Source organism: Hypomesus transpacificus, chromosome 1, assembly GCF_021917145.1.
Source record: "Hypomesus transpacificus isolate Combined female chromosome 1, fHypTra1, whole genome shotgun sequence".
NCBI classification, from domain to species: Eukaryota; Metazoa; Chordata; class Actinopteri; order Osmeriformes; family Osmeridae; genus Hypomesus; species Hypomesus transpacificus.
Window position 1 is genome coordinate 9,830,730 of NC_061060.1, and position 17,069 is coordinate 9,847,798.

General features: G+C 47.1%; 2 protein-coding genes across 3 annotated transcripts; one reads left to right on the forward strand and one right to left on the reverse strand.

Annotated features, from left to right (window-relative positions):
• Window positions 1-98: 98 nt before the first annotated feature.
• ints6l (integrator complex subunit 6 like) lies at window positions 99-12,335 on the reverse strand. The gene is made up of 18 exons (XM_047022191.1): window positions 12,020-12,335; window positions 11,835-11,912; window positions 7,811-7,960; window positions 6,729-6,818; window positions 6,158-6,341; window positions 5,692-5,820; window positions 5,226-5,389; window positions 4,639-4,791; window positions 4,366-4,498; window positions 4,184-4,278; window positions 3,892-4,002; window positions 3,552-3,767; window positions 3,306-3,432; window positions 3,000-3,142; window positions 2,670-2,895; window positions 2,030-2,419; window positions 1,704-1,797; window positions 99-1,535 (listed from the first exon to the last, which is right to left on the reverse strand). The coding sequence occupies exons 1-18, from the start codon at window positions 12,128-12,130 to the stop codon at window positions 1,433-1,435; spliced, it is 2,697 nt and encodes an 898-aa protein (XP_046878147.1). The 5' UTR covers window positions 12,131-12,335; the 3' UTR covers window positions 99-1,432.
• A 1,309-nt stretch (window positions 12,336-13,644) lies between these two features.
• On the forward strand, window positions 13,645-16,913 carry mospd1 (motile sperm domain containing 1). Of its 2 annotated transcripts, none has more exons than XM_047019257.1 (6): window positions 13,645-13,775; window positions 14,733-15,044; window positions 15,158-15,233; window positions 15,364-15,596; window positions 15,806-15,967; window positions 16,143-16,913. In XM_047019257.1, the coding sequence occupies exons 2-6, from the start codon at window positions 14,888-14,890 to the stop codon at window positions 16,172-16,174; spliced, it is 660 nt and encodes a 219-aa protein (XP_046875213.1). In that variant the 5' UTR covers window positions 13,645-13,775; window positions 14,733-14,887; the 3' UTR covers window positions 16,175-16,913. The 2 variants fall into 2 exon arrangements, with proteins under 2 accessions (XP_046875213.1, XP_046875206.1); XM_047019250.1 differs by having other exon boundaries at window positions 14,736-15,044.
• The last annotated feature ends 156 nt before the right edge of the window (window positions 16,914-17,069 follow it).

A 17,069-nucleotide genomic window follows, 5' to 3' on the forward strand; every position in this document is an offset into this window, starting at 1 on the left:
ATTTGATCCATAAGAATGTAACGTGGACTTTCTTGAGAACTCTGCAATACTTAAAATAGATAGCCACAAAGTATTTCAACAGCATTGTTTTGTGTTTATATATTTATTTTTAAAAACCTCATAAAATTTTCATCATATATAACCATTTATAAAATTGGTTTTATACAACTTTTCTTTCAAAATAATATATTTTTATGTTCAGGTATGAACAACATCCAAAAATATTCTATGTTCTTTATGAACATTACAAAGTAGTATACATATCTTTCATGTAAAAACAAACTCCATGGACACATCAGAAAAGAACTGAGCAGCCTGTGTTTGTCAACAGGATGCCATGAAGCAGGTGGTGGCTAACCAGCTGTCCCAGTTGTAGAACAGGTGACTGGGGGAGCAGGGGTTTTACTTGCCCCAACAGTTATTCAAGGAGAGAATCAATGGAGAGATTGTGAGGAGCCAAAGGAGAGGAGGAGTTTATAATAGGCTGGGCTCTAGGTCCTGGAGATGGACCAAACAGGTGGCGTTTTATCACGTCTGACTCCCCAAGGCCCACAAGCAACTGAGCATATAAGACTTGACAAGAACTATTGCTTTGAGTCATGTTGGGCTCCATAAAACATTGCTTTCAGGTCATCTCGCTAAGACAACAGATCTACTGAGGATGCATTAGGCCCACCTCTAATTGGACCCCGGCCCTGTTCATCCATGCAGTACACACACACATGAACAACACAATCAAAAGAGTTGAGGTAGATCAGATTTCTCATGTGAGACTCAGGTTATTAAGTCAGTACACAGTACACAGTTTAATTCTTCAAATGTGTTTTGAACATTACACTAGCGCTTAACCTAAAGGTCTTTATTGCTTTGAACTGCAATGAGCCCTGCAGCTTGCTGCAGTTAGTCCTAATCATGTTCAGAAATCATGTTAATATGAGTTCCAATGCATGCCTCACATGACAAATCCTGTCCCCTGTCCTACAATGTTCTATCTGCACCGTGTGTGCCATACCTGATTGAACAGTTCAGACAATATCTGTGTGAATGAATTCATGTTTGTAGACAGACCGGAGTCACATGGTCACCACTGGCAGCCGTCAGCGTAGAGAGGATTACATTCAAAGTCTTAGCTGATTGGTCTTCCTTCAGGCTCAATCCTGTGGCCTTCTCCCAGGGTAAAGCCCCCAACCTTTCACCCCTGGGAGGGAGCTGTGCAAGCACAAAGTCACAGCACAAGGACAATGACTTCAGCCCACATCATGGAGACTCCTCGTCCCATGTTTGTCCCTCTCCAATCCCCTTCACCACTCCTGTTCTCTCTCCCAGACCAGGCTAGCAGGTCTATGAGATGGTTTGTGCCGTTGTGGCAGTGTTTTCCACATTGGGAGTTTTGAGTTTGTGTCCAGTCTTGCTGGGTACCCTGTCCTCGTCACTATCTCCCATGGTCGTTGTTGAGACGGGCAGACAACAAGCGCCTCTCCTCAATCTCCTCAAGGGCGGTCTCCAACTGCTGGATGAGCACCCGCTTCTTAAACCTGTGGGGGGGGGGGGGGAGGGGGGGGGGAGGGGGGGGGGGGGGTAGAGGACAGAAAAATGTACTTATCTGAAAATGTCCATGTTGGTCTGTCAACACAGTGTCACTTAGTGTTCTGAGTTAGCATAGCTCTGTGTAGTTTTCCCTGAGTGTGGCTAGTGGGGTTTACCTGGCAGCCTCTTTGATGGCGTGATGAATAAAATACCTCTGTACCGTCACAGGACCTTTCACCTCCTGCAGGAGCTGGAATATGGTCTCGTAGTCTAAGAGCGATCACAAGCACACAAAGGGTGAAACCCAGGTCCAGATGGTAACAGATATAGGCGTTAACTGTATAGATTTGCATGGGGAATAGTTACTGATCTATACTGACCTAGTTTAAATTCCATCAGACATCTCTATTCAATGATGACACTACATTACAACATTGTCTGAATTAAATTTACTGTATGTATGTGTGTGGTGTTAGCAATCCACAAATCAGATTAAACTCACTACGTCCAGGTTTCCGGACCTCCTTGATAACTCGCGTGCGCAGCTCTGCGTTGCTGCCATCTAGTGGCATCACCACCACGGTCCCCGGCATGGCCAGGTCCGCTTCAGCGTCTCCTAGCTCCTCCTCCTGGCCTGGGGGGCTCAGACCGCTGCAGTTCTGCTCCCTCTCAGAGGGCCGTTCGTCCAGCCCGTCCTCGTCCAGCCTGTCCTCCATCTCGCCCCTGTCCTCCCCACTGTCCCCATCACACATTCCTTCCCGTTCGTCCAGGGGGAGCGAAGCTGGGCTCCCTCCCTCGCCGTCCACCTCTGCAGGCCAGCTGTCCCCTGGATCATCCCCCAGACCCCCCTCCCCATTACTGTCGATGGCCAACACACTGTTGCCCTCCGCTCCTGGGGGGAGAGAAGAGGACGCTTCACTACGTGGCCAGGGGGAGGAACCGCATGATTAAATAGACATCGTTTTTTTTGCATCCTGCATCATCCTAATGTAATTAATCTTAATACTACTACACTATACTATACATACCATAAACCTTAGTCAGATAACTTTGCACATTGTCAAGCCCTCTGATCTCCCCGTATACCCCATTCAAGGTTGACTTTTCGGTCCTATCCTGTAGATGCCTTATCTCTTCCCCACCTTTGTGCAGTGGGATGGGCTTGATGAGTCCCGCCTGTCCCAGGGCCCCCGCCGGCCCCTTCCCCAGCACATGGTTGGTGATGATGGGTGGAGTCTGTGGCCGGCGCAGCAGAGGAGACATGCTCCGCCTCCTCTTCAGGGCGGAGCCCAGATTGGGATCACCGCCGGCCCTCTTCTTGTTCTGGGGCCCCGTTACGAACTCGTCCGCTTCGTCTATCATCATCCCCTGTCGGATGAAAGACGAGATCCGTCATTGTTTGTATTTAGGCATTAGAAACGTGTCACGCGTACATGGAAGTGTGTTCGCTCGTTATTCACGAGTGCTGGTACCTTCTTGTCCTGTTTGAAGGGGTTTCCGAATGTGTGCAGGCGTTTGGGTTGGTCGGGGTCGATCTCCCTCAAAGGGGAAGGCATCAGCTTAAGGTACTCTTGATAGTTCCCCATCTGTGCCACTGGGATACTGTGAAGGTAGTCTAATAACAAGGAAGTAGGCCCATTAAAACCACCTCAAGGTCATTCATCCTCATTGGGATACTGTTTTAATTGGGCTTCGGAGAACAACACTATTAGGCCCATCCCCATCTCCCCCAAGGGATCTTCCAAATTACCCATGTATCTATTCATCTAACTATGTACCTTCATCTTGTCCTCTGATGAGCTTCTGAGTAGTCCGCAGCAGGTTGGAGCGCATACGTGTCAGCTGATCTAGAAGGTTCCGTCTGGGGATGTCATAGGCGTTCCGGTAAGCCTGTGGCTTCAGGTCCTGAGGAGAGAAAGCAACAGAACTCCAGTGAGAGCCCAAACAGCCCCTCCCTCTCCCAGTTGTCCCTCTCACTGCCCTCACAGCCACAGAGCACCACACCAGCCTCCCGCCTCCCGTACCTTGTTGAGCAGCGCTATCTGAAAGCCGGCAAACTCTTTGAAGTTGATGTCTGCGAGGCGCAGGGGCATCTCCCCGGTGATCCCCTGGAGCAGCTGTTTGAAGTCCTTGCGGTGGGCCAGGGACAAGGCGCTGGAGTGGTTCTTCACTTTGATCCCCGTCTCCTGGGGAGGCCTCTTCCCGACGGACACAATCAAACGATCTGATTCCATCTTAGCCTGAAGATAGACATGAAAACAAACTTGTATTACACCAGCTGCACATGTATGTGTGTGGATGTGTTGTAGGCTACACAGACGCCGCTCTGGTGTGGAGACTGAGGAAGGATGGGGTCGGCCTGACCTGCTGGCTGAGTTTCTTTAGGTAGGAGATGACACTGTAGCTGAGGCCACAGTCCATGTTGTCTGAGATCAGGTTGGGTGCTCCCATCATCCTCAGGGCTTTCTTCAAGGGCTGTTAATTAAGAGGAAGACAGAAAGAGACAGAGAAGTAGAGAGAGAGAGAGACAGACACGAGAGAGAGAGAGAGAGAGAGAGAGAGAGAGAGAGAGAGAGAGAGAGTTTAGGGTTGTTCCTGTATCGATACAGGCACAGACATGATAGGTACAGAGACGAGATGTGGCTCCATGCGTTACCAAGAGAAAGTAAGGAGGCATGGTCTTCAGGTACATCTCGAATGCCTGCCGCCATTTAGGGTTTGGCTTCAGTTTATGCACTTTAAACAGGTCATCTGTGAAGAGATATAGAGGAAAATGAGGGAGGGATGCAGAGGAGATATCACTATGCAAAATACTCCACTGGTGCAAGTATCCTTTACCGAGTAGTGGCAGGAGAACAGGGTAGTTGTAAGGCATGACAAACAGGTTGACACAGGTGAGAGTGGTGCTGGCTTTCAAGTAGCCAAAGGGCTCAGACAGGTCACTGTGCTTCCCACTGCTGTTGACAAACACCTGGAGATTGAGGGGGGGGCAGGAGGAGAATGAGATCAAGCTCTGACTGACATGTATAAAACATACTCCAAAAAGCTAGTGGATGCCGGCAGTTGTTGCTTGCTTGCTTGCTTGCTTGCTTGCGTGTGTGTTTACTTTACCTGCCAGCACATGTGAGGAGACTTCCTCTCCAGGATGTACTGGGTGAGGGGCGAAGGCTCCAGCTCGTACTTGTCAAAGGGTAGCTTGTCAATCACCATGGGCTCACAGTCCACGCAGGAGAAGCGCACCACAGGGTGGGAAGAGCGGGGCGGCTTGGGGAAGAGCGGATGGACAGAGGAACACTGAGTATTTACTGTCTAGAACTTTTATCTCTCTCAACTCAAACCTTATCTGGGTAGGGCAGCAGGGAACAAAAATAGATTAGAGAGTATAAAACCCTATGATGGATCGTTCAAAGGCTTCTGTCTGCTAGCAGTCAGTCTTGCCCTCAGGCCAGTGGTCAGGAGAAATACAGCCCCCAGAAAGCAACAGTGAGGAGAGCATGACTACCTATTATCCAAGCCATTTGAATTTAGAGCAGCCCAGCAGTAGTATGCACTCTGCAGTGGCTAAATGGTCACTCTCCCATTCAGGTTAATATCCTTCATAATGTGTAATGAGGGGGACTAATGAGAAACTAATGGGGCCTCTCTTTGGTGGTCAGGTCAGATGTAAAAAATGAGTGCAGTTTCCACCCTCCACTCACCAGAGTAGGGGAGTTCTGGTCCGGCCAGAAGGACTCTGGGATGGGCCAGTGGCCAACGGGCACCCCTGTCTTGGGGTTGGGCCGTACGTAGATGAGCTTGTGGCAGCTGTGCCAGGGCTGCGGACTGAAGGACGACACGGGTCGGACCGGGTCCACCACACCATCTGTTGAACCACAAACGGACACAGTGAGAGAGGCAGCCTCTCAACCATACAACACTAACACAGATGTGAGCCCCATCTCAATAGTCTCATCAATTCCTACTTTCGGTGAACGACTTGTGGGTTCGGGATTTCTCAACGGAATATTGAAAGGAAGGAAATGTTTGCGGAGCATTCAAATGAGTCCCTCTTTTTTCAGAAGACTGTGAGACAGCTGTGTGCTGCACATCAGTCAACTACCTTCAGACTGAGTCACCTTGAGATGCAACCAGCAAATGCAAACTCAGCCCGGCCCACCCCCTTACCTTCACCAATCGGAGGCGGGTCCGGCCCTGTCTTCTCAAAGTTAATGACGACGCCGCTCAGAACCTTCTGGACCAGAGACTCCAGACACTGGTTCAGCATCCTCTGAGTCCGTACACAGTACGACCGTCCTGAGAGATGGAGAGGAGAGAGGAGTGAGAGATGGAGAGGAGAGAGAGTCGCTGTGTTTCCTCCTCTGGCAGAGAATACACACTAAGAATGCATGAGAGTCAGTGTTGCAGAATAAATACCCAGTCAATGAGAACATTACATGTGTTGCATTATAAATGACTCCAGACACCATTAGCACTGCAGTGTCATAAACAGCAGAGAGGTAGAGAGCAGGACAGTTGTGGTCCTAAAACAGGGTGCTTACAAATCAGGAAAAGATATGGCTGAAAATCAGTCTTCTTTACAGCTAAAAAGCTGTTCTGAATAAATCCCTAATGGCCTCCTCCTCCTCCCTACCTCCGGTGACCTCGCACATCTGAGTGATGGCAGACTCGTCCGTGGGGACGCTGCCCAGCTGCTCGCTGTCGGGCGTGGAGGCCCCGGGCAGGCGGAGCACCAGGGCAAAGAGACGCTGGTCCCAGCGGAAAGGCTCCTTGGTCAGCTCGCTGCCCGGCAGAGGAGAGTTCAGGGGCAGGTGCAGCTGGGGAAGTCAGGGAGTACATAAAGGAGAGGGTGAGGTAGTGTACATGATAACATGAAACATGTCAAGGTCAAGCAGTGTTTCCCCTTGTCGCTTTTTCCCCCTGACCTACTACCATGTCCATACACTTGAAAAAGCAAATGCTTCTATCCGAAAGCAAAGCAGATATGGGGATTTGAACCTGGGACGTCTGCAGGCAAATGCTCTCCCACCGAGCTATACCCATTTCATGCATACAAGGAGACGGGACACACTGTGGCTCCAATGAAGTCTAGGGGTATTTTCAACGTATAGGTCTCAGAGGCTGAGACGGACAGACAGGTTTCAGCCTCTGGTTTTGAGCTGGCGTCTTTGGGTGTCTGTCAGATGACAGGAGACTGCTGTCACCTCGTCAGGCACGCCCGAGCTGTGTGTCAGCTTGTTCCCGTCCGTGATGGTGATGATCACAGACGGCTCCAGGAAGAACGGGTTACGGCCCTGAGGGGAAAAGACAGTCGGAGTTCAAACACTTTCAAATGCTCCATTCAATGTGGGTTACTGTTGCACTGGCTTCTGTGTCTACAGAGCTCAGCCACGCAGGCAGATTGAGATGTACAGTCAGCAAGCGGCCCTTCTGCACGGCACTGGGAAATGTCCCTGATCATGAATGACATTCACCTACATTCAGACAGCCCATTACTCTTATGTAGACCTTTACAATGACATTGTCAGGAACGACAACCAGTTCAAACATGCACTACAGATACATTCTATTCATCCAGAGGGGGTATGGGTACTGAGTTCTGCACTGCCCCCTGTTCTGCTGTTCGATGCTCAACTGCTGGTCATGCTGGGAGAGGAGGAAGGGGAGCATAAGGAGGGGAGGAGGAGGAGGAGGAAGAGGAGGAGGAGGGGGAGGGGGAGGAGGGGGGGGGGGGAGGAGTAGGGGGAGGAGGGGGAGGAGGGGGGGGGAGGGGGAGGAGGGGAGGAGGTGGAGGAGGAAGAGGAGGAGGAGAGGGAGGAGGGGGGGGGGGAGGAGAATTAGTGTCCTTGTGTGAGTCTTTGAGGACAGAGACCAGCTCTTCCTCTGTACTGTAGGGGTCAGCGTTCTCTCTTCCACACTTACTGGGAGAATACCTAAGTAGATTTACACTCCTGATGCACACCACTAGCCTAACCCTCTCAAGTGTGTTAATCCATCATAGCTTTCAGGCAAAGGTTCGGAGAAACAATGTGCGAGGATGGAGTGCTGATAACGACTGATACAAGCCACGGTGGAGTGAGCTCCGATTGGATGTTACCTAACTCGGCATGCACTAACTTGTTGATGATCTAGTAGTCATTTCTAACATGATATGAATAAATGATCATCTAATCTAAAGGAGGTAATAAAAGAATGAAACCATTATAAAGGGGGAACTGTTAGGGGAGGGTGGAAATGGAACGCAGTTGAAAAGGTCTAGAAGGTGTGTGTGTGTTCACACGCCTACCTGTCCATAGTTGTCGATGCCAGAGACGAGGCGGTTGAGGTTCATCAGGTCAAACGCTGTGCGGAGAGCGTGGCCCAGTGTGGTCAGACCAGACGCCTGCAGGTTCTTCAGCTCACTCATGAAGGTAGCATGGTTCTCCTTCCAGCCCGCCTGAAACCCACACGGATCCTGTGTCACATCACACTCACAGCAACACACTCTCGGAGGGAGCCAACCTGACGTCACACAACACCATGAACAGGCATAAACATCCCCTCGTAAACAACCACACATCATACACAGACACACACTCAGACAGCATCAAATTACCTTGACCCCAGAGCACTGAGGCTCACAATATCTCATATTAGAAATTGGGCTCAGTTTGCGAGACAGAATGCCTGAATGGCCAGTATGATCTGCTTGTGTACATGATATTACCAGGTAGAGAGATTCAATTAAAATATGTTATTGTTCGCCTTGAACATGTCTGATGTGTACAAAGCCCTACTAGAAGTCCTAGACACTAATAACTCTCTCAGAATAACATCTCCCAGTGCTGACTATCCATGGGGAGAAAAGTGCTTCCCATGGGAGAGTAGCTAACTGTGAGTGTGTGGCTGCTGCCTGGCTGGCTGGCTGCCGTGCTGGCTGGCTGGCTGGCTGGCTGGCTGCTCCTGGTCTCCAGGGAGGTCAAGTACCTTACAGTTACAGCCTTATGCTTAATCTAAGGATGACCCACAGCTTACCAGTTTTGGTAGTGCTACCATGCTTCTTTGAGAATGAAAGGAGGCGATAGAGAGAAAGAGAGAGAGAGCGCAAAAGAGTGAAACAAGTTAAAGAAGGAATGTGTTCAAGGAGCGAAAGCAAAGCACACAAAAAAACATGAAATCAATGCAAACCACATTCCATGACTGAGTTAATGGGACTAACCCATATAAAAAACCACAATAACATATACTGTAGTCAGCACAGACACAACTAACACACACACACGCAAACCACCGAGTGGAATCTGGAGCCACCTTTCTTTTTTGAGAAGTGACTGAAAACTAAAATCCTGCTGTCAGGCAATTCAACTCCTAGGACTTCCTCACACTCAATAATTCAGACAACACTATATTTCAGTTTCTTTCCTGCTTGACTCTCCTTTTCTTCCACATAAACAATTCATTGCCTGCAAGCGTGCAATCAGGGTTCCTCCTTTTATCATAACCTTGTCTGAGCTGGCAACTAAGAGTAAACAAGATAGAAGGTCGACAGGGAAGAGACAGAAGAGGGCCCAGGGAGAGCTGTGCTCCAGCAGTGTGTTGCTGTATTCATGGCCATGGAAATGTAGGCTAATGCATGGAGATCAGCATAGTGGCTGTATTGTATTAGCACAGTGACACTGTAATGCAGTGGGCTGTGCTCACTGTAACAGCACATCCGTTAATAGCCAATAGTGTAAGCTAGTGACATGGGCACAGACGAGGGGTCATGGGGGCTTTCCTGTCTCTGTCACCGCTGTCTTCCAGTATTAGATCATGCCATTTGTATTAGTGTGTTTTTAAAAGCATTACATCAGGACAACGGCCATGTACTGTCGGTCTTATTTAAAAAAAAAGATAAGCTGCTCTGTTTAAGGCCCAGTGAGGAAGCATCCTACTGTAAATACAAACTGGTTCCTATGGTCCTTCTATAGACAGAAACTAAACTTGACAGGACGGCAATTCGGGACGAAGGGTGCAATAATGTTCTCAACAGTAGGAGTGTGCTGCTTCCATCTTAGCCTGGGGAGCTGTCTATAGGCTGCAGCTGGTCGAGGCTGCATGAGACAGAGCCCAGGAGAGGGAGGGTCACTGCCACCGGAGCGCTGGCAGGATATGCAGCTGGATTCTCCTGCCTGTGACAGGAATGCTCTTGAGGTTCCGACTACTTGACTTCAACGCAGAGCCAGATAAGAGATGACAACTTTGCGTGAGAGCAATTATGAGAGGAAAAGAGTGTTTATTATCAAGTAAGTATCAGAATGTACCTGTCACAGGCATAAAAGACAGCTCCCCAGACACACAGGACCAAGATAGATCCGGGCAGCTAACACATGCCTGTATGATTAGAGCTCCAGTGTTTCACATTTGTAAACCTCACCCAACCAAACACAACAAAAACAACTCTCGCATTCCCATGGACCTGTTAGGCACCAGTTGACTCATAAGTGGTGGATGAGAGCCACACACCAGTAAACAGAGAATGCCATCTGCCTAGTAACATGTTATGCCAAAGACGAAAGAAGTGTGAAGTAAAAGAGAGAGAAGGAAGTCCAAGTGGAAAAAAATGTCAGCAGCAGGGCAGGCAGAAGGAAGAATGACGTTCCTCTGGTCCTTGAGCAGAACAACAAGTGAGCTCAGACTAGAGAGACGGAAAGACAGCATTGTCTCAGCTAGCGTCTCCATGGATCTCCACTCTGTTTAGCTGCTGAATATGTCATGAATAATGAAGCGGGGCTAAAGAGTCTCTCAGTGGAAGTCCACAAATCCAGTGGTCGGATGCCATAACACCCCACAACACATTCACAACCGTTAGATGTTGAGCCGTCCCTGCCTGTCTGGTAGTGAACAGGCCCACATTCAGGGGGATCCTTCCTACATGTGCTAGGCTATGAACACAGCTCATGGTGCATGGCCGCCTTGAGACATTTCACATCGGAAAAGGCACCAAAACTGGCATGTACGGACAGCAAAATAACATTTTAGGTAATGTATCCTTTATCCTCGCAATATGTGGGAGAGAGGATGTGGGTGTATTCATGGAGGGTTGAGGGTGGGTGGGAGGTGAAGGGGGTGGGAGGTGAAGGGGGTGGGGGTGTAGGAGGAGAAGAAAAGCCCCCTGGAGGATGCCTGGCCACCTGCCAGAGAGAGCGAGCTAATGAACTGCGAGGGAATGAACCACTAACACACTGTCAAAGTCAAACGACAAATACAGCTCTCCTTTAGCTACATAAAGCTGCAGGCCGTGCCTTCAACACCTAAGCAGCATAAATGTGAGGCTATTGAAGTATCAATCATTTTCAATCAAGTGTATGCTATGTATTTTTAATTATTCACTTAAGACTCAGTTCAAAGCAATGTGAACATGCGCCTGTGGGAGTTTAAAATCACATGGTTGGTATGGTTTAAAGGTATGTGACATTTGAAAAGGTCTCTTCCCACCTTATCCATTACTATTGTGTGGAAGAGAACATTCTTGTTTTTAAAATCCTCAGGGCGAGTCCTTATGTGCTTTCAACTTGTACATTACAATGCCACGAGACAGTTGTACTTGTAAGCTTAAACTTGATCTAATGACTCTCCGTGCCTTATTTAATGATTGTCATGGGGTTGGCTTCACTATTTCTTTTCAAGGATCACTGTTTATCAAGCTGAGGGTGGAGCAAGTTATGGTGTGTGTGTGTGTGTGTGTGTGCGTGCGTGTGCGTGTGTGTGTGTGTGTGTGTGGGGGGGGGGGGGGGGGGGGGGCTGTGACAAAAAACATAAATGCAAGGGCGTTTTCTAAACTAGTAATGAGCTAATAATGACCGTTAAAACAGATAACAACTTGTGATGTAAACTCGTATTTAGACGTAAATATATGTTGTGTGAACGCCTACATAATATTAAGATGAGGAAAGAGGGTGTATCACATGAAGTAAGTTAGAGTTGCCCAGTCCACATTGGCCAATGGAAGTGAGTGCATGGAGGTCAGCCATAGAGCGGGTGTAAGGGGAGGGCATGAGAAGATGTGCAGGTTACTTGGCCAATCCACTACAATAAAAAAGAGACGTCATGACAGATAATAAATCTCTCCGCCTCCATCTCAGCGCCCGAGAGCTTTCCCAACACAAAAGCAAAATGTCTGCTATGTTTAGAGGCAGCGCTGCTCCGGGTCTGCGGGTATTTTAACAAAATAGCCGTTTTCACCACCGGGAGGCCAGCCAACCCGCGGCTAGAAACCAGAGGGACAGTAGAGTCTCATTGACAGAAAAATATCTGCGCCTAGTCACATGAAATATTTAATTATGAATTACCTTAACTCCGTATGGCGGATCATCGAATGTAACTAGCATGTACCTGTCGCCTCTACTAGCCGGGTCTCGGGCACGCAGCTGTCAAAAGAAAATCATACAGTACATATTAACGTGTCGAAGGGACTTTACTCCATTCAGGCATATCGCTATTGTGGAAAAAAAGTCGGGGTAAAATTATTCTTTACCTTCATAAAGATCTCAACCGCGCCTTTAGCAATGTCCAGATACGACGTACCCAAATAAGTGCGCTGATTCATAGAAGCGGACGTGTCTATCAGGAAAAGTAAAATAGGCATCTTAAATGTAGGCCTATAGATATACAGCTATATGCTTTCTAAAATACCTATTATCGTCATATGACCTATCTTGCGGCCAGGGCATGCACATATGTGTGTATATATTTTGTTATAATCAGACCCCCCCAGAAGAGGGTCGTACAGCCACCCCTTGCCGCTGCCTGACTATCTGTCTTTCCCAAGCTCTACTGGGCTCGCGCTGTTGAAGTTCTGTGTTCTGAACAGAGTGAAACGCCTTCGTCCCATCGCCATCATTGTATTGGCTGAGCCTGTTCACAGTGGCCACTCCCTACCGTGTATAAATATGTAATGAGGTCGAGACCGTTTTCTTATCCGCCTTCTAGCTACTCAGTACAGCTGAGCGCAGTAGTTACACTATAGCCTACAGAGCAAATGTAATCATATTTAGTTATGGACGCTTATGTTGTCTTTGTTGTTTCGAAGCGATATTTGTCTCAAAATATTTCCATTTGACTTATGTCTATAAACTGTAGGCTACATCTAGTGATAATCTGCAATACTCTCTAGAATACAGTGTAATTGTGAACATGAAATGCTACGCTGCGTACTCTGGTTCCCTTTTGCCGCCCTGGTGGGGGTGGGGAATGTTGTTGCTGTACGGTAGCCTACACTTTTTTTTCTTTACAATTAATTTGCCTTCCTTTAAATCTACCCATGAAAGCTAGAGCACCTCGAAGCGCCATGTTATTGTTAAAACTCGGGCCATTATTACGTGCCCACATCCTCGTAACAGTAGCTTAAACTGAGCTAACATGGTGGCTCCTGTTAGTCTTTGCAATTACTCTAAGGAAGCGTTGTCTGAGGAAGTACTGGTATATCGTTTCTATATTTCCTTTTAAGATATCCGTTTTTTTTCTTAACAACGCCCGCCTTCTGATTTGCTTGCTCAATGTGGATCGTGTTTGTCCAGTGTCTACTTGCATATGTGTGAGCAACCAGCCCACGAGCCTGTACAGAAGGCTACATCCATTTATAGGTTAGAAAGCTTGGTTGCATAATCATTGATGACATTCACAACAGATCAAGTATAAACTTGAAAGCCAGATCTCACACAATGTGACCGACAATACAATTAAATGCATTCCCCAATTCCACCACTAACGTTTCAGGCCTCTTAAGTGGTGGCAATTAAGCGACAGTCAGTGTCCCTATTTCTTTCAGGCCTTTTGCTTTGTGAATGTTCTGTCAGAAACAAATTTGAGTACATTTAAATAGATCACTGGCCATATATTAATGTTCTTAGGAGACCGAGAGAGATATGTAAGCTACTGCCCTGTATAACAGATGAAATGGTTGCAACTTTTTATCTGAGTGAATTTATTTTCATTGACAAAATGGGTGTCTTGCTGAGTCGTTTGTATCCAAGTAGGTTATGCTCACAACTAGGCTCATACACAACTCGAAAAGCGCTTAGAATCATGATTATTTTAGTTATGGAGCGGTGACATTAATGACGTAATGAATCTACTCTGGCGGAATTCCTTTGCCTCCAGTATCCCAGCATTCACCGCGTGATCTGCAGTGTATTGACAAAGAACAGAGCGAGAGAAAAAAAACAGGGTGGGATCATCAAAACAGTAGCCTAACGTGCCTAAAGCAACCCTTATAAATTGACGGCGAAAAGGTAAAGCAGCATTTCGAATACATCTAATGGTTATTCAGCTGAAGTTACATTCACTCGCTTTAAATCGTTTACATGACAACGCCTGCCAGATAAGCTAGCTACAGTAGCGTAGCTATTTGTAATTGCATGTCAGCTTGCCAGCAGTTGTTGTCTGTCTGGGTCTTTGTTTTGATAGCTGGCTAGTGCTAGCTAGCTTATGACAGACGCATTTCATGTTTGTCCCATGTTAGAACGATGTTGCTAGCTAGCAATGACATTTGTTTGATAGGTCTTTGCCAATTTTCTGTACATGACGATGTGTGATAGAATTTATTTTAGCTTACATTTCGATACGCTCGTCAGTAGCCTACCTAGTGAGTGTCGTTCTCAAGTTAAGGTTAGGTTACAAGCTTGTTTTACGTTACTAATGAGTTGCCTGTCTTTATTGTGGAAACATTTTCATTAGTGTAAGCCATTGGTCAATAGCGAACCAGCTGTTAGCACAAATCCCTCTCCTAGGTTCATGTAAAAGAAAAAAAGAAGTTTAATGTTTCATGAACATAAAGTAATATTTTTAAATCTCACATAATAACGTGTTTGTTAAGTATATGTTACAGGTTAGGCTAAGTCGTCATGTTTAAAAGGCGGTCTCTGTTATTGTCCAGTGTTCAGCCAACTTGTGTAAGTTGTATAATGTTGCGACACCACACAACCTCGGATATGTCGGAGTGAGCGAGATGGTTCTTCAAGTAAACATGTTCACGTGACTAGCCACGTGGAGTGAAATGCAACTGAAGAACAAGTGATACTAACCAGACACAAGATCTGAGTGCTTGTCACAACAGCCCAATGCTACTCAAATCTAGCTATTATAGCCATGTTACACTTTTTATTTTCTACTCTTACGTCATATTTGCTACCCACGATCTTCAGTCTTGAGTTTCGAGTGACCCATCCTTTTCTGTGTTGTCCACAAAGCAGGACCACACCATGCCCTTAAGGAGCTGAGAGTGGGAAGGCCCATTGAGCCAGAGTGGAGGTCAAACACCTGCACATCTCCCCGAGAGAGAGACGCTGCCCTGCCAAACAGAGGACGAGAGACAGGGGAGCAGAAGAGAGCTCAGCTGGAGCCAATGCAGCAGCAGCAGGGCCGACAGCCGGAGCTTGTGGAAGGAAGCCTTCCCGTGTTCGTGTTCCCCACAGAGCTTGTCTTCTATGCCGATGAGCAGACGTCCCACAAGCAGGTGCTCACCCTCTACAACCCCTATGAGTTCGCACTCAAGTTCAAAGGTCGGTGAAATTGCAGTAAAAATCTGCTTTTTAGTTTGATTGTATTACATACAGAACACGTCTGGATATCCATACCTTAAACCCAACCTCTACGCATGTCTTCTCCCCTTCAGTGCTATGCACAGCGCCAAACAAGTATACCGTGGTGGATGCCACCGGAGCGGTCAAACCACAGTGCTGTGTTGACATGTGAGTAATGGAACAGAATCAACCTGTTAGTGCTCAAGTGAACCTTCTCTTTGTCTTCCAACATTCCAAAACGGAACACACAAGGCTAAAGCATTATTCTAACGTTTCTATGGCATCACTCTCCTCTCAGAGTGATCCGACACAGAGATGTACGGCCCTGCCACTATGGGGTGTATGATAAGTTCCGGCTGCAAGTGTCGGAGCAGAGTCAGAGGAAGGCCCTGGGCCGGAAGGAGGTGACGGCCACGCTGCGGCCCTCGGCGGCCCAGGAACCCCCCAGCCCCCGTCCTCAGGAGGAAGAGGGCAGGCTGAAGGTGCAGCTGGCCGACAGTGTGTTCTTTGAACAGACTGCATTCCAGACAGGTAAGGCAAGCCCCTTTTTGAGTGAGATTCCTTTCTGGACGACTATGCAGCAATGTAACAGTGGTTGTGGTAAAAGGGTTTGTCCAAAAACGTTGGCTCCTTCTCTTGTCACTAGATGGCGCCAAACACCAATGCATTTAGTCATTTGCAATGCAAGTCAGTCATGGACTTGGTAAAGCGTTGCTGTCTGTTTCCCTGTGTTTAAACAGAGAGCCGGGTTGTGTCAGGAGGGCCCAGTCTCCTGACCGTGCTGCTGGGATTGGTGTGTATGGCTGCCCTCATGCTCCCTACCCTGGGGGAGCAAGAATCCACCGTGCCTGTCTACCTCCACTTAAGTGTTAACAAAAAACTTGTAGCTGCTTATGTTCTAGGTGAGCACGCAAACTACATGTTATGACTAGCCTAAATTACATTGGTTTGACTATTAAGGACCTCTCCTGTAATGCGTCTTCTTAAGACCTTGTGATAAGCTAAGTTAGAATCCTTTAGTGCTCAAATGGCTACAGTTATTCAGTTTGAGCTCACTCTTTGTGGTTGATCTTGCAGGTCTTCTTACAATGGTTATCCTGCGTACATGAAGTTCATTTCTCACTGGAGTGAGAGAAAGAAAGGAATAGATGAAGCAAAATAAAAAAGAAGAGGATTTTCACACATCCAAGGCTATGTGTGACAGGGTAGTGGGGGGGGGGACGGGGGACGGGGGGTGGGGTATCAGGTCAATTTGCCCCCGTCCTCTAAAAACACAAATTTACATCTTCAAAATACAAGACTGAACTGATGCAAATAACATAGACCTTCAGCGCTGAAGCTAGAAGGGGAAATGCTCAATGGCTGTGAGTCAGAGGCCCTGGGCTGGTATAGACATATTGTGGAGGGGGTAGGGCTTGAATTAAAAATGTTGTTTGACTTCATATACCCTTGTCTGTCTGTCTGTTTTCATGGTCATTTTGTACCAGAAAATGGTGAACTGAGTGTTTAACTGATTGGCTGTTATACAATGGTAAACTTTAACATGATAAATAAATGTATATTAAAAAAAAACATTACGCTTTTGTCCTGTCCTCAACGGTAACCACATCTAATGCTTATGTTGGTGTCAACTTGATACAAACCATTTTTTTTTTTATAGCATAGCTTCTGACTAAATGCAGTTGAATGCATGTGGGAATATTTGGAGTGTTACATTTCAGCAACAATACAAGGTTTGACATGTGACCAAAGGAATTGATTTCTTCCTATGAAAGACAATGGTTTACTTGCTGTACACCTTATCATTGTTGTTACTTAAAAATGTTTAATAAAGTCCCAACACTCGTCTATGTTGTATTATTGGTAAATCCATCCTGTCTAGACAGTATGTGGCTCCAGGTAGTGCAGTACACACATGAAACACTTTACTCCCAGCTTAACTCCCAAGACAAAGCTCCAAAAGAGGATTTCATGGCAGTAAAAAAATTTTTTTTAGTTATATTA